Here is a 20,399-nt window from a genome sequence, read left to right on the forward strand (position 1 = left end):
AGCTCCCCCTTGTCACTGCTAAGGCTTCCTCTGAACCCACAACAACAAAATCGCACAGGTCTGTTCGGGAGGCCCCCGCCCTTCGAGCCCCGCCACAGGAAGCTCCACAGCTCCTTCTCCAGGAAGTGAAGAGACAGGCCGGGAGCTGCTCCAGCCCCAGGGCGGACATGTGAGGAGCAGCGGGGACGGCTTGGGGAGGAAGGGCCACTGGACGCCGCGCGGCGGGGCGGTCAACAGGGGCTGCAGATAGATAATTACCCGGGGTTCTTTGGCTCACTCTCTCGAGAACTTCCTCCCTTCAGCTTCCTAACCAGCTTCTCACTGCTGCGTCTAATTGAAGCCCGGAGTTTGCTAAAGGAACCACTGCGCTTTAAAGATCCAGTGCCATCCTGAAAGAAACGTGAACACATGTGAAACTGCAGACGGTCCTCTCCCGGCCTCCCGAGAAGCAAAGCTGAATGAAAACAAGAATTCACATCACGGTTGACCTACTTGTCTGTGACTTGCTGGCAATACAGTGGCTACAGAAATTACCAGTTTGCCATGTCTATAAATACACTTTAAATAGAAATCTATCCATTCTAAATTTTAGTCAAGATAGTCCAATGATCATGAAAAACCTCTGAACATGAAGTTCAAACAAAAAACATCCCCAAAAATCATCCTGCTGTTTTGAAACAAAAAAGGTCACACACAGAAAAAGTCTCAAGAAAATTAACGCTGCTTCTTGAAGATGACCAAAATCAAATTCTACGTTTAATAAAAACGGAAGCATCTGGTCCATGTAACAGTACTGGACCCAAACCACTGAGAGATGACAGAGACAACTCTTTTTTTAACACTTTTGTGTACATGCAGTACTTAGATGTACTGCTTCTTCAGTAAATTTCATTTTAAAATATTTATTTATTTATTTATGTAAGTAAGTAACTAAGTATTCTCTATACCCAGTGTGGGGCTTGCACTCACGACCCTGAGATTAAAAGCTGCACGCTCTCCCGACTGAGCCAGCCAGGTGCCCCTTTAGTAAATTTTAAAAAACGGTTTTATTAAATGTTGATTTCAAGTGTGGTTGGAAAATTAAATAAAATGCTCATCCCATTAAAACCCCTCTGACACCTTGTAGGAAGCAAGTAAAAAACTGTCCAGCTTTCATCGTAACTGGCCCAGGCATTAACAAGTGAAACAGTTGGCAGTATCTGGGTATGAAAATCAAAAGCAGAGAGTGAAAAAAATGTGTCTATAAGCAACTTCTATTCTCAGAATGAATCACTTAGTGAGATTAACAGTAGCCCCGTTCCTTCAAGAAGCTACGCAATGCCGCATTCCATGGAAAGAGTGAGAAGTTCTACCAGGCAGACAGACACCAAGACACGGGTCAGTTGGAGTGAGTTTATTAGAAGTTAGAAAGACACAAATACACAAATCACTGAACACTTAAAGATTAGTGGAGAAAAGCAAAATTGCCAAAATGTCACAGAGACTACACAGCAAACGCTACTGGAGCAAGATCCTAAGGGGAGAGCCCGGGGCGCAGGTGGCCCCGCCGGGTCTCGGAGGGGCAACGGGAGCAGCACATGCCCTACTCCTACAGCCTAGCTAATTCAACGGTCACGGTCATGCCACGGCATTAACACCTGCGGGAGACTTCTAACTACCTTTGATCAAAGTGAACAACTAATCGCTCTTAATTCTTAAACTCATGTATCACACAGTAAATGGTTTTTATTAACACAGTTTATATTACTAAGTACATATCTGGCAAAGCTACATGTATACAGAGATAAGGAACCCCCCAAAAAGGACAGCAGCACCGAAAGGAATGGCCAGTCACAGAGAGGCGGAGCTCTGACAAGAATCCTAGGGGTCGCTAAGCACAGCAGTCAGCACTGGAGAGAGAAGTAAAGCTGGAGGAGGAGCCGCCCGTCATGCAGGACACAGTGTGAACGTCACATGAGGCAGCTAGGCCTGTCAGACAGAAACGGAGAGAGAGCCCAGTGAAACCGTTGTGAGAACAGAGCCAGCCCCCACTGACCGCAGCGTGGCTTACAGTATTTCTAGGTCACGAATCTCAGCAGCGCTTTTAATCGCTTTAGTATTTGGGATGACCTTCCGCCTGCTTCTATCAGCCCAGTACCAAGAGGTACTGGGCCGTATGCTATCTTTTACGTTATCAAGACTAATCACTCCTGATCATCAAAACAAAATTCCAGTTTCGAGCATGGATTAGCACTGTGCTGGAAATCTCCATGATACTTACTGTAACGAGGTTTTCCAGTAACTGTACATAAAGGAGATTCCACATTGAGAAACATCCGACAGTGACCAAAAGAAAGGCTACACACAGGAAGAGGCCATTCATTAAACCTTTAACTTCATCAGAAATCGTTTTATATCCCTAAACTATAAAGTTCTCTCTGAAATCAGGGAGGACTTTCTCTTAAAAGCACTAACAGTTTAGACAGTTCAGAAACTTGAAGAAACCACTGACTTTAGAAGTCTTTAGCACATTTTAAACATGCAGTTGATAATCCAAAATAAGATTAATTCTAGAAAATGGATTTCCACAGGCAGCAGTGCACCCCGTGTCTCAGCAGACTGGAACCCCAGTGGTCTCGTATGAAGCCCCGGACAGCGGGGACCGAGCCCCCGCCCGCTCTGACTCACCATGGGACGCTCAGCAAGTCATTTAACCAGCCCGAGCTTCATTTTTCTCATCTTTAAAATGGAAAAATAAGATTTGTTACCAACTCCCCACGAATGTTGGGAGGACAAGAAAACATAAGTTCTTGTTGCTCTTTCAGAAAAAGGACATTAAACTGTTAATTCTGCAAACAGTACACCTCCTCCCGCAGTTCATTTCAGAGTTCACTGCTACACTACAGCAGTGTTACTTAGAACATTCCTGTCTGGCCACTCAGCAGGCTATGGGAGAGTGACCAGATCCCAGACATACTTCACGCGAAACACACACACACACACACACACACACACTCACTCACTCACTCTCCCCCTGCCCAATCCCTCACCCCTGCAGCAGCAGGTGCACAGGAGCTGGGCTCCGGACACAGCACCTGGCTAGGGAAGAGGTGATGGAGCGGGCTGCCCACCCTCTCCTTGCACTCGCCCTCCAGAACCAGCGGGAACAACAGCAGAAACCCACCCCAAGCCCCGGTGGATTTCTATTCAGTAAGAGCTGGAGGGCTGGGAGGTCTCCTGCATTGTAACTCTTTCAAAAACAGTCTACTTCTTTATATTGCCATGAAAGAATACTTACATCAAAAAAGTGGGTTTCTGAACAGAAATGAATAGTGTAGTGTATTGGCTAAAAAACGCATGGCAATAATTATGACCTATAGAGTTCAGGTGATTTGTTCTTTATTTTTTCTTTGTTATATTCTAGTTGTCTTCCTAATGTAATTTTTAAAACTAAAACTTTATTTCTAATTAACAGCATATACTAACCCATTCCTCAGTCATCTTGGGCAAGAGTTCAGTGTCTTTGGAAAACAAGCCCTAACACGGGGTGCGGGTGGGGCAGGCTCCTTCTGAAGGGCCCTGCAAGGAACTGGCAAGTCAGAAACAAAAAGGTCAGAGTGGAGAAGACGGACAGAATGGAGGGCGTGATGTTTCCTGGGGCCCTAGTGGGACAGCTGCAAGTATGATCACTTCATAACCGCGCAGCGCAGGGCTCCCACGTGTGCGAGGGGCCCAGGCTCCAGGGATGGTCCCAGCAGCCCTCGGAGGGGATGGCAGCCATGTGCACAGAGGGTAAAGGGAATCCAAGCTAGCCAGAAAGGACTCCTTTGCACACAGCATTTGCGCTTTTAGGGGGACCAGAAAAGAGAACTCGGATTTATCTTGACAATGACTTTCAGCTCTGTGTACTATTTATACAAAAATAAGTTTGAGGAAGTTACATTTTAAAGTTCTTTAATCACCACCTTAATAGTATATATTTTAATAGAACAGAATTGCACTTCCCTAAGAACTTGATCCAGAAATCTCATATGAATGATTACAGTATATTCAGTAACCCTACTTTTCTTGTATTTTAACAGCATGGAAATCTGTGCTGACCTAGACTTCCCCCATCTGCAGGGTGCGACTGGAACCTGGACTGCCTGACCTCTGCCCACACTGCTCACTGTTTTACATGTTATTCTGAATGCTGGGACCAATCACACCTGCTCGGTCTCACATACACGGCTGTGGCAATGGAACGGGACTGCCGTCCTCCCCAATGAAAGAGCACCTGCCCCACACAGCAACACGATGCTTTTCCCTACAGTAGCGGTTTTTAAACTTTTTAAAGAGCACTTTTTAAAAACTTAACCTTTTTAAAAAACTTAAAATCTAATGCAGAACCCCAATATAAGTAAATCTAGGTGGCATTTTCTCATTATAAATGTGTAACAAGTTCTTAGAAGAACATAAACCAGTAAGAACAGTGAAGCCACCTTTACAGAACCCACAACTTGAAATATGAAATTACAGATGACAAGTCTAGCCCCTGACACCTGAACTCCCAATCCGTTTCCAGTTGATCTGGACTGCCCAGCACCAGAACCTCGCTGCACACAGGTAAATGGCTGTGGGCGGCAGCCGTTCTCATCCATGTGCCTTGTCATTGCAGGAGCTCCTCACTGCCACTCTGAGGGCCTGAGACATTTAGTCTCACACCTGGACAAAGACCAACGCGGGGGCTGCAGTGGACTCAGATTTAGTCGCACGTGCCTACACCTCAATCAGGCTGACTCAAACCCCGGTGTGCATGTACACTGCCTGTGCTGCCTCTTCAACAATCACCGCGTGCTTTGAAAATGAAAATTCCAACCAAATGTCGGGAGAGCTCAGCACCACCTTCTCAGAACCTGCGAGCCAGGCCTCCTGCGTAGGCAGGGGTGGGATGAGCCTGAGCAGGGGCCTCAGGGGCCTGGCGGTGAGCACACCAGCCCGGGCGGCTATCCCCTGGGTAACCTGGGCAGTTCTAGAGTCACCTGCTGCTTGATCTCAGACTCTCTGTGAAGAAAGGGCCCCTTCGGCTGCTCAAAGCGAGTTTGGAACCACTGTACAGGATGACCTAAGATCTGGGATCTAGATTCTTTCATCCAGTGGACCACTGCCAATCGATGAGCCCTGCGATGGATTCTGTCAGAGACGCAAAGCCTCTAGTGTCCAAGAGTCAAGTAAAAAGGTGTCCAAAGCCCCGTGTGTGAGTGTCCTAAGTGAGAGCATGTCCAAAGCGAGAGAGGAAATGTGAAAGGAAGGAGGGCCAAGCGTGCACTCGGGAGGGGCCGCTTCTGTGATTCCGGCAGCAGGCCTGACAGGAAGCCGCCTACCAGCCCTCCACGGACTGGATGGGAAGCAGCTCTCTCTCACCCCTGAGTCTCAGTCTTGAAGATGGTAACAGAACTCTGCATTGCCAATAATTTTATTATAGGATTGCACAGAAAGATTGACCTAGAAATACTGTCTCAAGAGAAAGTTCCTCCAGAACTTCATTCAAGAGTGTCAAAATCTGCACCCTGGCTTCTACAAACTAGAGAAGGGACATGACCCTCTCCACAAGGCATGCAGGACAACAGGAATCATGGGGAGAGTACAGTACACAGTGTGGCCAGATGCGGGCGAGAGGAGGGCCTAGCCATCATCATTTATGTGTTAGACTACTGCCCAATGGGAGAATGGTCAAAGCAGATGCTGATTGGTTGTCTTGGCACAGGAAACACCAAAGCAAGGCAGCTGCCAGATAAAGACAGTCAAAAAGACGCTCTCTCCCTGAAATTTTGGCCACTACCATTATTGTAGAAAATGTCTCATCCTTACCAAACCACTCCAGCTATTAGAAAATCCCAAAAATAAATACATTCAAAAAGACAGAGCATAGGAAAACCCAAAATTACTATTTGGCAAAACATATGCACAATTACCTAATCAAACTGCACCTACTGCGACTTCAAAAAAAAAAAAAAATTGATCGTGCACCTAATCCTGCATTCAACTCTCCCTGATAAAAGCAAAATTCCAAAGACACCAGCTCAACATACAAAAGTATTACCCATGTGTGACCAACGTTCACTAGAAAAAAATGTCCAGGAGGCCACACGCTCTTTGGCAACCACTGGATAAACAGCAGTGGTGAAAATCTCCATCAAGTCAAACCAGTGAAACCCAGAGGTAGAGCCAGGAGCGACATGTTCCAAACACGGGCACGTGTTCTGGATCCGAAAACCTCTGGCAGAGGACTGTGAAGAGAGATGAGCCGTGGGACCCTCAGTGGGAACAGGACATTCAGCACCGCGGTGGGCCATGCAGAGCAGCTGCCCCAGCCTGTTCTTCTCTAGAGACAAGCTCTGTTCGAAACATCATTTCCCTTTAAGGAATTTAAATCTCACAAAATCTACAGCAGCCTGGTCAGTGAAATTAGGAGCACTGGAGTTAGCAATGAAAATGGGTAAGTTAAAAAAGCGAGTTAGTTTTCTGCCACACTAATCCTAACATTAAAATAAAACCAGGTTATGGATTATGGCTCTAAATAACCAGGACACTCAATCAGCATTTAAGTGCTCAAAGTTAAGCCAAACAGCTTTCATGGGTCCCTAAAGAAAAGAAAATGACCACTTTGAACAAACAGACTTCATTATTAGCAGAAGATAAGCACTTACAAAAAGCTTAATTCATACTTAATTTGAAAAAAGGACAGTGTCTAGCATGTAAGCCCGGAGGAAACTGCGGGACAGCACTCCTGCTGGGAGCGTGGCCCAGGCGGCCTCCCGGCGACAGACAAGCGCCTGCCTGCGCACGCTGGCGGCTGTGTACTGTACTTACCCCGTTCCACTCTACGCTCATACTCACTTCCTCCCCTCCGTCAGGGCCGCTCTCGTACTTGACCACGTCCACGTTCAGGCTCTCCCGGCTCCTGCGCTTCTCCATGTTCTCAGGGTCATTCAGCACTTCAGCTACTCTCTGTTTGTGAACATTGTCAAGACCCTGGGAGCCAGGCAAGGGGGAAAGGGTTTAGAACTGAACCTTGATGAAGGGTTTCTAAGACAGCTAAGCTTCACCCGGGGGAAGAAAAACACGAAAACAGTCCTTAAACACAGAAGAGTGCTTCTCAGGAATACGGACTTAAGACTTACACATTTCACCCTCTGTAAAGTTTACGTCAAATTTAAAAAAGAAAACAAATATTGGGCCCCCGTGAGTGATTTGCACACTTAAAGTATTTACAAGGAAACGTACGGATGTATACAAAATTGAAATGCTCTGCCCAGAAGAGGCCTGGTGGACAGAGCGATGGAGGTGATGTGCCCGAGAGCAATGAACATTCGTGACGGGATCTGGGGGGAGGCAGGCACACAAGCGTACAATTCTCTCCACTTCTCTGCTTGCCAAGTCTCACGGAAGGATGCTGGGAAAACGCCCCAACGCGCCCCCCCCGCCCACGTCAGGGAGCGAGGAGAGCTCCAAGCTCTCACCTCACTTCGGCACGGAGGGCCCGCGCACGCTCGAGCTAAAACATCGCTGAGCTACAACACGGCAGAGACTGCTCTCCACGTGCGTTTCAGTTCGAATGACCCAGACGCAGCACGTTCCATATTCTAACTGGGATTTTAAGCCCAGCAGCTGGGGCAAGTGGCACTGGTACCGACTTCCATAGTGTCCTCCTTGAAAGGCACACCCCTCCGGCACACGGTGTACCGCTGTGACTTGACGGTAAGGCCGACTGTGGGCCCTCACCCGGCAGGAGGACACCGTTCCCGGTAGAGCACAGACCTTCCTTTACATTTCTACAACCCCTGGGGCGCCTGGGGGGCTCAGATGGTTAAGCGTCTGCCTTCGGCTCGGGTCATGACCCCAGGGTCCTGGGATTGAGTCCCGCGTCGGGCTCCCTGCTCCTTGGGAAGCCTGCTTCTCCCTCTCCCACTCCCTCTGCTTGTGTTCCCTCTCTCGCTGTGTCTCTGTCAAATAAATAAATAAAATCTTTAAAACAAACAAATAAATTTCTACAACTCCTGATCCCCCAGACTCGGCTCGTTTGATACACACCATCCCAGCACTTGAAAACGAAGCCCGAACTGTGGGCACGACTCCTGTAGATGAGTGGCCACCGCACTCCAGAACCAGGTGGGCACCAAGACCGCCTAAGCCACCCTCCACCCCGGAGCGGCGCTCGCACAGCCAGACCCCCGGCAGGGCTGCCGACGCCCCAAGGCGCTCTCCCCAACGCAGCCCTCCAGAGTCAGAAGACCCCCGAAGGATGACGGGACTGAAGACGGGCTCTGCTGGGGCTACGACCTCCACCGGGTCTGCTCTCATCATTCCGCATGGACTCTTTCGAAAGAGAAGAATTCTCAGGCATATGTGGGTAATTTTAATCCCAAACAGTGGTCAGCACCAACATCTAAACCACTGAGGAAGGGAAAAACTCACACCTGCCTCTCCAATCCTCAAAATAGAAACCGAAACCACACCTGTCCTCTTCATAGTTTTACCTGTTTATACACAGGGACACACACACGCATGCAGAGCAATACATTTACTCATTACTCTGAAACCTCCTCCTTACAGGGCAACAAGTAGGCCTTTTCCGCGTTTCCTCACAAACAGCATCTCAGCCTAACTATAACCTCTCAGCGGAGGGAGGAAAGCGCTTCGGCAGCTGTACGTTTACCTTCCGAAGCAGCCACGGGGTCCGCACCATCCAACTACACCCCCACCGGCGGCACCCGGGAGTTCCCAGTGCTCCGTCCGTCCCTCACACCTGCGACTTTGTCTGCTTTTTGATTCACGCCATCCTCTTGGGTGTGAAGTGGTATCTTGCTGCAGTCTGATTTGCATTTCCCTAATGACGAAGGACGCTGATATCTTTTCATGTGCTTGTGGGCATTCGTGTGCCATCTTCAGAGAAATGTCTATTTAGCTCCTTTGCTCATTTTTAAAGATTTTATTTTTTATTTATTTATTTGACAGAGAGAGACACAGTGAGAGAGGGAACACAAGCAGGGGGAGTAGGAGAGGGAGAAGCAGGCCTCCCGCCGAGCAGGGAGCCCGATGTGGGACTCGATCCCAGGACCCTGGGATCATGACCTGAGCCGAAGGCAGTCGCTTAACCAACTGAGCTACCCAGGCGCCCCTCCTTTGCTCATTTTTAAACTAGGAGATCCTTCTGTCTTTATATATTCTGGATACTAGGTCCTCATCAGATGTGATTTGCAAATACTCCCACCCATTTCTGTGGGTGTCTTCACTTTCTTGATAGTGTCCTAAACGCACAAACATTTCTTTTTTTTTTTTTAAGAAGATTTCATTTTATTTATTTGACAGAGAGAGAGATAGAGCAGGAACACAAGCAGGGGGAGTGGGAGAGGGAGAAGCAGGCCTCCCGCTGAGCAGGGAGCCCGATGCGGGGCTCGATCCCAGGACCCTGGGATCATGACCTGAGCTGAAGGCAGACGCTTAACGACTGAGCCACCCAGGCGCCCCGCACAAACATTTCTAATTTTGGTGAATCTAACTGATCGAGTTTTTCTTTTGCTGCTTATGCTTTCGGCGTCATAGTTACGGTCTCTTAAACAATATCATTTTCTTTGTGCAAACTAAAATATTAAATATTTCCTACTTCTAAATCAAGCTCTCGACAAGTTACATAAAAGAGTCATTACACTCAAAGGTCTAACAGGTGAGTTAAAAACAGAAGGCAGGTCACTGACCTGTTTACGGGACCTCATGGCTGCTTCTTCCAATGTTTCTGCAGCTTCAAATTTGCCCTGACGTCTGTAAAGTGCCCCAAGGTTTTTCAAAGTAGTTGTAACAGTCGGACTGTAAGAAAGCACAGGATACACAGAACTATTAAATACAAGTTTTAGAACAACTACTATCAATAGCACAAAATCTAAAGCACTAACAGACATAAGTTTGTGAGAAATATTTTTGAAATTTCTACAGTACTTTAATTGTAAAGTTCTAGTAAGTTCTTCTTCCGTAACGGACAGACCCTGTGCTTCATCTATACTTCAGTGAGCTGTGTGTAGGTACGTTACCTCACCTACAAAGTTACGGGGCTGTGCACACGCACCACCTGGAGGAACTTCCACGTTCAGTCATTTACAAGCTGCCCTTAAAGCACTAGCACCTTCCAGGGCAGTTCTGTTTCTTCAGTTAAAAGGACATACCTATCAGGGCACCTGGGTGGCTCAGTCAGTTGAGCATCCAACTCTTTGATTTCAGCTCAGGTCATGATCTCAGGGTTGTGAGATCGAGCACCGTGTCAGGCTCTGCGCTCAGTGTGGAGTCCACTTGTCCCTCTCCCTCCTTGTCTGCCCCTCCCCCTGCTCACTCACTCGCTCTTGCTCTATCTAAAATAAAAAAAAATCTTAAAGAAAAAAAGACATACCTATCAACTTTGCAGGCTTTGTACCAACCGCCATACTCTCCAAAAGATGTCCCGTCCTTTTGCTTTCCCTAAAATATAACAAGTGAATAATTATCTTTAAAGCAATATATTCAATTTAGACAATCTCCCAAAACAGTGTATTCTTACTTTGCATTCTTCTCTTTCTTCAGCATGCATCCAAATGGGTTTATTTTCATCTAGGGGAGAAAAAATAACATACTATAAAATTGAAGCATGATAGGGCCCACTGAGTAGAGGCTGTCAAGTTTCAATGATTGCAAGGTTTTTGTTTCTCATGTGATCCTTCTCAGGTGTTACTTCTTACAACTTGGACAGAGGAAGTTCACGGTGGAGCCTATGAGGGCGGAAGAAACAAGCAGATGGCCGTTCACATGCAGCGCTGTCAACAGAAGACACACAATCCAACCTACCTACACAGGGCAGGCAGCCGTCAAAGATGCTGACAAACGCTTGGGCCCCTACGATGAGACTTCTAATGCTAGAATGCTCACAGAACGCTGGGCAGTATTTAGAATTTGAGAAAGGCAGCATTAAACAAAAGTCTAAAAAAAGGGTAAGATGCGGGGTGCCTGGGTGGCTCAGATGGTTAAGCATCTGCCTTCGGCTCAGGTCATGATCCCAGGGTCCTGGGATCGAGCCCCACATCAGGCTCCTGGCTCAGCGGGGAGCCTGCTTCTCCTCCTCCCTCTACCTCTCTCCCTGCTCATGCTCTCTCTCTCCCTCTCTGTATCTCTGTGTCTCAAGTGAATAAATAAAATCTTTAAAAAAAAAAAAAGGGTAAGATGCCGGGAGCAAAGTGGAGAAAGATACTAATCAATATTCTCTTAAAGTCTTAACTTTTGAGAACCTTAACCATACCACTCCATCTAAAGTTTCTAAACAACCAGTGTGCCCACACCATGGAGAACAAGCAATCTCAAAAGTGAAATTTCTGAAAAATTTTTATGCTATGAAAAATACTTGAGGTGGGGCGCCTGGGTGGCTCAGTTGTTGGGCCTCTGCCTTCGGCTCAGGTCGTGATCCCGGGGTCCTGGGATCGAGCCCCGCATCAGGCTCCCTGCTCTGCAGGAAGCCTGCTTCTCCCTCTCCCACTCCCCCTGCTTGTGGTGTTCCCTCTCTCGCCGTGTCTCTGTCAAATAAATAAAATCTTTAAAAAAAAGAAAGAAAAATACCTGAGGTACAAGTAGGGAAGATAAGTATACATGACTATATGTAAAATATGGTTTTAAATATGTAAATCAATCAGCACAGAAAGACACAAATGTTAAAAAATGTATCTAGGTGCTGAAATCATTGGTGATTTTCACGTGCTATCTCTGCATGAATTTTCAAGGATTCTCGCAATGAGGACCTATTTCAGTTTCCAGGGGAAGAAACCTGTGCTCACACCCAGTCCAGCCACTCACTAACAACCAAACCTTGGACCAGTCACTTCATCTACAGTGTCCTCACTCCTAAAACGGGTAAAGGTTTGACCCACTTCACTGGGCTGTTCAGAAAATTAAACGTGATTACACACTAAGACCGCCTCTTGGAAAGACTAGTACATAGCTAGTTGTATGATTATCACTTGCCATGTCACAGAAGAAAATGAAAACCCATTTCAAATATTGGTTCTAGGAGAGTGAATGGTATATAAAGCTTACTAATAGTACTGTGAGTGCAGTCAGAGCTTTACTGAAATAATTCTATTGCTAGAACAGCCAAGTGCACAGCAAGCTAACAGGGCATGATTCCCAGACAACCCAGCAGGTGACGCACTGAGTGTGCGCACTGTGAGCAGCAGAGGCCCCTGGGAGACTGAAGGTCACACGCTGACAGCAATAGGACACTTCTGCATCTTGCTGAAAGAAAAAATGACTTCTGTCCTATGTTTAAACATTTGTATGGAGGGCAAATCCAAATACAGGAAAACTGCTTTTAACTAGAACTCAACTGGACTTCATGCTACTATTTTTATCAAAAAGCAGCTAGCAAATCATAAGGGAATAAGTATTCCCCAAGAACAGAATTTTTTAAAAGCAGCATTAAGGAAATGCCCTGGAATCACTACAAAATCCACATGGCCTCTGCAGTTAGGTGAGGATATTTGCCCCAGCCCACAACAACTGCAAACAGAATCCATGCTCACAATGGTGAGCCTGGGGCATTACTGTGTTCTGAGAATAAAAAGAGATTTACTGTTCCACTTATTAACAGAGGGAAAAAAACCTAACACGCTTCAAAGATTTTTCACAAGTGGTTTCTAGAAACTCTATAAATGAAAACATTCAGCAAAACCTCTTTCCCTACGCATCCTGAGGTTTCCTGCACAGCAGTAACAACTGTCCTCATTCCGAAAGCCTTATGTAACACCTGATGCAGGGGGGAAATGCCTTATGTAATACACACGCATTGTTTTACTGAGCACTTTAAATCCTATATTTATTCCAAAACTGTATATTAAGTACCTAAGGAATATGGAGACAGGCCTTGGCTCTTTTAGACAAATAACCCAGCAGGCCTGGGATGGGGTCAACCATTTGTATTTCTGACAGGTCACACATGGTGCGGATACTTCTGGTCCCTGCCGGCAATTTGAGAACCAGGATGACAGAATAATTCCAGGAAGTGCTGATGCCTCCAGAGAGGCTTTCTGGAGTTGGTGCTCTGAGTTCTGCACAAAGCAAGTCTGGACTCTGGAGAGGGCAACTCAGAGAGATGTGGGGCAGGTGGCCCATCACCCCTGACCACAAGGCACGCGACCCCACTGAGTAATTGGTGACCAGGGCAAGGATGCAGGTGTTCACCGTGTTGGATGGTAGATGAATGAATGAGCCTATGACCACTCAGACTGTGCCACATCCTCTCCTCTCAGCGCTATCTGCAAAATGATTTCTAAAATTCAAACTGAATTCTACCTTAAAAATATGATGATGGGCGCCTGGGTGGCTCAGTTGGTTAAGCGACTGCCTTCGGCTCAGGTCATGATCCTGGAGTCCGTGGATCGAGTCCCGCATCAGGCTCCCTGCTTGGCAGGGAGTCTGCTTCTGCCTCTGACCCTCCCCTCTCTCATGTGCTCTCTCTCTCATTCTCTCTCTCAAATAAATAAATAAAATCTTTAAAAAAAAAAAAAATATGATGATGACTTGGGTATTACCAAGTTCCAGCTGGAAATCACCATTTTTAATGCATCCTAACAACCGTGTCTGCTTAGAAGCGGTAGTATAGTCCTTACCATCTACAGAACCAAACTCCCTTTCGTGTGCACGAGTGAGAATCTCTTTGTACAGTGTTTCTGCTTGCTTGAATTTTCCTTGCTTCAGATAGCAGGATGCCTTAAAATAAAATAAAGTACTCAGTAACTTCATATGTAAATGAAACACACATTCTTATCTACAGGTTAAATGACAAAACAAAGCTCAGAGTTCAAAAAAGGAAGCAGTTCTGGCTCTACCCAGACTGCACCTCTGTCCACGTACCAGGTTATTTTTCGTTTTGGCCACATTGGGGTCATCGGGCCCCAGTTTTGTTTGGTAGATCTCGAGGGCTCTTTGATAATAATATTCTACTTCCTCGTACTTGCCCTGATTCTGGCACAGTAAGGCCAAGTTATTTAACTGCTTGGCAACGTCGGGGTGATCCTTTCCCAAAACCTGGGAACAAAAAAGTGTGTATCAGAAACGCCGATCTGTTTCAGTGCCATCCAGTCCGTTCTCCACCCACTATGAGAAGGGTCCTTCTCAACACAAACATGGCTGTGCCCAACGTCCAGGCTCACAGTCCCGTGCTCTGCACTAAGAAAAACAGCCAGAACTCATACTCTTGGCAGGTGGGAGGAGACTGTACTGATCTCCCTACACACTCTCAACTTTTCATCCTTACAGTAGCCCACACGGGGACTGGCACAGGGGGCATTAGTATGCACAGCCTGAAACCAGGAAATGGTTGTATAAAGGTTATGTCAGTATGACCCCCAAGTTCTGGAAGAGCCCTTTCTGACTTGAGCTATCACACAAGACTCTTCCCTATGCGTGCAAGCATTCAAAGGGAATCTTCAGCTCTTGCATTCAGCCTACATATACCTTCCCACTAAGACCCAGAGGTCCTCTGCACTCAAAATCTGACCATTTTAATTCATAAATATCATGCAGATGGTGGCATGAGAAAAGTTTTCCTGCATAATTTGATGATGAGCCCCTTTTATTTCCCCTTTCCCAATTCCTTGCCATATGGCCAAAAATTAAATGTCTCGCAGTATTACTGGTAAATAATCACAGAAAATACCAATTAAAAATACCACCCCTGGTCATTCATGGCCTGGACTTAACACCGGAGCCTCCCGCCTGCTGAGATTAACAAGCCACATTTTCCCCAACACCTAATTAGCAGAGGCTGCAGCGGCTGGCATGAATACCCATGACACCGGGGCGCCTGGGTGGCTCAGTCATTAAGCGTCTGCCTTCGGCTCAGGTCATGATCCCAGGGTCCTGGGATCGAGCCCCGCATCGGGCTCCCTGCTCCGCGGGAAGCCTGTTTCTCCTTCTCCACGTCCAGTCCTCAGGAGCTCCTCCTCCTGCAGTCATTTCTAGGCCACATCAGGCCGGGAGGGCACGAAGACTGAACCCACTCCTTTTTTTTTTTTTTTTTTAAGATTTATTTATTTTTGAGAGAGAGAGAGCAGCGTGTGCGCGTGGGCAGGAGGGGCAGAGAATCTCAAGCAGACTCCGCACTGTGCGCAGAGCTCGATGCAGGGCTCGATCTCACGACCCTGAGATCACGACCTGAGCCAAAACCAAGACTCGGACGCTTGTGACTGAGCCACCCAGGTGCCCCTGAACACCCACTCACTCCTCTTAAACACCGGTCTGAATGGGCTCATCTGCCTGTGTTTTGTGGGCTGTCCATCTCATCCTTCATCAAATGAGTTATTTTCAGTAAATGGCCAGTCATAATATACCACAGTGGTCATTCCTCAAAACTTAAAACACTGCATCTCAAGACAATGAGCACCCTTCCTTTGCCCGCACCTTTTCTCTGATCTCCAGAGCTCTTTTACACAGCGGTTCGGCCTCTTTGTACTTCCCTCTTTTGCCATAAAGAACTGCGAGGTTATTCAGAGTTGCTGCCACCTGCCAACACAGAGGGAAGAGCAGAGAATGGTAAACAACAGCAACAGACAGGACTTCAGATATCACATGCTCATCAATATCCAGGTTGCACAGTGAAGTGCTCTCCACTAAGTGAAGGAACAGGACTTCAGTTAAAAGCAAAAGAGCAATTCACTATACACTACAGATTATACAAAGTAAATTGGAGAATACTAAAATTAAACAATCAACAATAACACCGTGATCTTGATTTTTTAATTTCACTGGAAGCCACAAAGCCAACCCAAACACAGATCTGTTTGCAAATCTGGCCAGATTTTAAGAAAAAGACAATATAAATTCTTTAGAGAAAAATTTACAGAAGTACATGCAATCTGATTTAGGATAAAAAAAATACAGTACGTGATCCACGTGAAGCGGCGACGATGAACAAGTTAACTGTGCGTGCTGACACAGGCTGAACATCAGAGCCACCAGCCCCGAAGCTCAGCACTGGTTCTGAGTAAGTGAAGAGTCCTACCTGCGCCATCTAGTGAAAAGGCAGCTCTTAAACCTTCCCTGTTGAGTTTAATATTAAAATGAGTTGGATAAAAAAATATATTAGGGAAAATGAAATATAAAAAGAAGGAAAGAACCAGATATACACACCGCGGGATGATCTTTGCCCAAAGTTTTCTCACGGATGGCCAAGGCATCGTTCAGTAGATTAGCGGCATCTTTGTATTTATTCTGGTCTCTAAATTGAAAAACATACATTAAGTGTTTTGGATATAACTTACTACGTCTTTTTAAAATGTAATTTTGAAACTACAGAAATAAGAGTTAAGTTTGAGCTATTTAAAAAATAAAAGTCCACTATTAAAACGATTAAAAACACCTCTAGCGTAGAAGAAAAAGACTCTACCAATAATGTGAGCTTGGAATCAGGCCCGATTAGCTTTGGAACCTGGCCCTCCCCTCCAGGTCATGGGGACGACACTGCCCCTACACCACACAGAGTACGGGAGCTGGTCCAGAAGCTCGGCCAGAGCTTCACCTGCTATCAGACAAAACGGACCCCAGGGTCTGAGCCCAGGCTCTGCCAGTTAATGGCTACAAGGCTTTGGGATATTAAGCAGCCTCCCACAGTCCCCAACGACCCATCTAGGAAGTGTATTACCTAACTCACAGAGTTGCTCCAAGAAGCTAATGATATGCTACCTGTATAATGAAAAAGCTTGTTAAAAATAAATACATTATAATGTCTTAATCTGGTACACAATTTGCCACCGTTTGCTTGAGTAAGGAGGAAGGAGGAGGCTTTTGACTGCAGTAAGACAGAAAGCCCAGCCTCAGCCGCTGCCCTCCTTGGTTTGTGTACCGACAATGTGATCACAGCAGAGTTATTTGCTCTGTGAGACTGAGCACACACGTTCCTTAACTGTGTAATAACAGCTGCCCAGCAAGGCTTTGCCCTGGAGAAGCCAGACTGCCCTACATAACATGGAAAGGGTTAATGGCCCTCTGTAACCTCTGAAGCACACTAATTCTGTCCAAATGTATTGAGATTATTTTCTTCAATTACCCTACTACACATGATAAACTGGCTCAAATGTTTTGTGAAAAGCAGCAAGTATGACAGAAAGTCTCAAGAACTACTATAGTAGAGACGGTTATAACCAGTAACAACAAGAACTACCTAAAAGCGTGTGGCAGCTAAATGAGGCAAGGTGTACTGAGCACTCTTCTAAACTGTGACGGGCCCTAAAATGTCAGAGGCTTTTAATTCATTAGCCAAAGTGAGGTCACACCAAGAGCAACAGCACTGGTTCTCAGGCATGGCCCCAAACCGATGACCGTCACCGTCGGCCGGAACACACTAAAACCAGCCCCGCCCCAGCAACTCTGGCTCTGGGGCCCGCACTCACTTGACTAGCCCACCAGGAAATTCAAACTCAAAATGAAAACAAAAGTGTACTACTGCACGCATAAAAATCCTAATAGAAAAATGGGCAAGATGATGGAAGATTCACAGGACACAAATGACAAAAAATACCCAATCAGAGAAATACGAAGGCAACCACAATGCTGTGCTTCTGCATTACTGAAGTGTAGGGTCAAGCCACACTGCGCTGGTGGGGACGGTGAGGCTGAAGCAGGGACAGGATGCCGCCTTCCTGAGGAGCAGTTTGGCAATAGGTCCCAGGCGTAGACTGTAGACTCTAACCCATTTTAGGAACTGATCCTTAAAAAAATCCAAAATCTAAGGAAAAACTTCCAAAAATGTTTATCAGTATATTATGCCCTTCCCCCAAAAGCTTAAAATTAAATGTCCCCTAACACAAGAAAGGTGAGAAGAGTCATAGGCCAGGGTGCAGTCCTGAATATGAATGCGAATATACAGGGAGCTATCCATTTGTTTTTTGACTTTTGACTGACACAGTAACCCCTCAGCCAGAGCATTAAGGGAAAACACCAGACTGCAGCGAAGCCCCGGAACTCCCACTGCCTGACACAGTGGTAAGCGTGGGACCATGGAACAACAACAACCCTACATGCATTTTTTATTTAACTCATTTATAATAATAATATCTAGTGTTGGCCAGAAATTTTCATGTTAGTGCAAACTGTTTCAAGTTTCATTTATTTTAATGATCTCTACGCCCAATGGGGGGCTTGAACTCACGACCCTGAGATCAGGAGTCGGATGCTCTACCGACTGAGCCAACCAGATGCCCCAGTGCATACAAATTAAAAAACCTTTTGGAATGAAACTGGCATCATCCGTCAAGATTTTAAATGTAAATACCCGTGACTAAGGAATCCCTACACTATCGTAACAGTAAAAATCTGCAAATAACCTAAATGTCCATCGACAGGGAAACTGTCAAAAAAGGTCAGGACTAGCCGTGAGACAGTGCGCTACGCCGACCCTGAAGACGGCAGGCTAACTGCGGGACGAGCACGGGCAGGGCTGCGGGCATGGCGTGAAAGGCCGCCTTCTTTCTGGTGGTGTTTTGTTTCGTGAAGAAATCACTCGTCTCTATGAATGGCTGGATCAGTTGGTTTCTTTTCCCTGAGCCGCTCCCTGTCCTCTCCCTCTGCACTGTCCCCCTCCTTGCTCAGACCCCATCTCCGTATCCCTAGGATCCTGCCCTGCCTCCAGGCCCGGGCCGCCATTCTGTCCTGCGCACAATGCCAAAGGGACTCTGGTGAGACCCAAGGAGGAGCCAGCTGCCCCCCACACCAGCACCTCTCAGCACTGCCCACAGGGCCTCCACGGTCAGTCCCAGCTTCTCCCTGCCCCATCTCTTGCAACTGTTCTTCAGGTGCTGTCAAGCTTTGCCAACTAGGTTCAGGAGTTAAGCCCCAAACACACACAACACCCGTTACCATCTCCACGTGCTAAAATCCTACCCATCCTTCGAGGCCCCCTAGAGTGCTGCTCCCACCCTTCCATTAATCCTTCCCTCATCCTCTCAACTGGAAGTAATCTTTCTGTTCCATGAAAACTTTTGCGTTATTTTATTAGCAGAACCCAGTCTCTCTCCTTCTATAACAACATATGAATGTAAACATCCTATCTTCTAAACAAGGTCGTAAGTTCCAATTTAGAGAATGCTATTTGAGCATTTCATGTCTGCCGGGCGACACCACATGTCACATGCCCTACAATCCTCCCTTGGACCTCGGAGTGGATAGTATAACCGTCTCCATTTCAGATTTAAGAAAACTGAGGCTCAGAAAAGCTAAGGGCTCTGGACAACATCCTCTGTCTTGTGGCCGTCTAGCAGAGACACAACCTGAACTCTCCTGACTTTAAATTCAACGTTCGGCTTTCTCCCAAGGACAGGAACCATATGTTCCTTCATCTCTAGGGCCTCACGGGAACCAGCCCAGTCTGACCTACACTTGTGTGTCCAAAAATGTTGAACGGGGACAACCAAACCAATGAGGAAACACGCATCTGGTAATCCCAACCCACAGCAAACCAATCCTGCTGTGAGTAACTTCTCCCTTCTCGGTCCCTACTCACCCACATCTGCTCTAATTCAGGTGAGTTCAGTTCAAAGACACACACAAAGGGCTCCAACACATCACTCTCTGTGCCTCAGGGCAAATTCCTTAATCCCCTTCAACGTGTTCACCCAGGGCCCCTCAATGAGGAAGCATGCTAGAGTGATGTGAGAAGTGGGGACACGGACGCAAGCTGGTCCCCAACTTTCAGGGACACTGTTCTGAGAGAAGACAGAACAAAATTCAAATAACCCCGACGCCAAGTGCAGGGAGAAGCGCCAGAAGAGAAGCAGGGATTAAGGGCTCTGGGGGCACAACAGACGCAAAGGGCAAGTGGAACCTGACACTCAGAAAGGAGAGAGAGCTGGGCGCCTGGGTGGCTCAGATCATGATCCCAGGGTCCTGGGATCGAGTCCCGCATCGGGCTCCCTGCTCTGCGGGGAGCCTGCTTCTCCCTCTCCCTCTGCCTCTGCCTCTCTCTCTATCTCTCATGAATAAATAAAAAAAAAAAAAAAAAGAAAGGAGAGAGAGCTAACAAGGCTCTAGAAGGGTGGGAAGGCTATTCTGGACAAAAGAAACCTGGTACACAGAGTCTGGTGGAAAAAGTTAAGAATTTAGTTTGACCCGAGTGAGGGGTGCGTTTGGGCTATTCTAAAGGCTGCCCTGGGTGGTTTCGGGCAGCATCCGTTCCACAGGGTGAGATACTCTGCCACAGAGCTTGCTAAATATTTTGAATTTAACCCCTGGCTGTGTGAAGAGACGTGGCCGATGAAGCTGGCGAAGTGGGCTCACACAGGTTTATGGAAACATACTGGGGGCAAGTTCCTCAGAAGGAGCGAAACCAGGGGACATACTGGGGGCAAGTTCCTCAGAAGGAGCGAAACCAGGGGACA

General features: G+C 46.8%; 1 protein-coding gene across 16 annotated transcripts in view; it reads right to left on the reverse strand.

Moving 5' to 3' along the window:
• KLC1 (kinesin light chain 1) overlaps nt 1-16,547 on the reverse strand; it is a 26,412-nt gene extending 9,865 nt beyond the window's left edge. For 2 of the 16 annotated variants that reach the window (XR_014148264.1, XR_014148266.1), the window contains exons 1-8: nt 16,159-16,452; nt 15,430-15,531; nt 13,882-14,055; nt 13,638-13,737; nt 10,547-10,596; nt 10,400-10,467; nt 9,717-9,825; nt 6,859-6,993 (exon numbers count right to left, since the gene is read on the reverse strand). Coding sequence is in view for 9 of the 16 variants with exons in the window: in XM_081829829.1 (XP_081685955.1) it covers nt 259-389; nt 6,832-6,993; nt 9,717-9,825; nt 10,400-10,467; nt 10,547-10,596; nt 13,638-13,737; nt 13,882-14,055; nt 15,430-15,531; nt 16,159-16,266 (1,004 nt within the window). In the remaining 7 variants the exon portion in view is untranslated. Of the gene's footprint in view, nt 1-258; nt 390-1,378; nt 1,969-2,667; nt 2,719-6,831; nt 6,994-9,716; nt 9,826-10,399; nt 10,468-10,546; nt 10,597-13,637; nt 13,738-13,881; nt 14,056-15,429; nt 15,532-16,158 lie in introns of those variants that run through there. The other 14 variants (XM_081829834.1, XM_081829838.1, XM_081829833.1 and 11 more) reach the window with 14 other exon arrangements.
• Between the last annotated feature and the right edge of the window lie 3,852 nt (nt 16,548-20,399).

This window comes from Leptonychotes weddellii, chromosome 9, assembly GCF_054177405.1.
Source record: "Leptonychotes weddellii isolate Sample4059 chromosome 9, ASM5417740v2, whole genome shotgun sequence".
In the NCBI taxonomy this organism is placed as follows: Eukaryota; Metazoa; Chordata; class Mammalia; order Carnivora; family Phocidae; genus Leptonychotes; species Leptonychotes weddellii.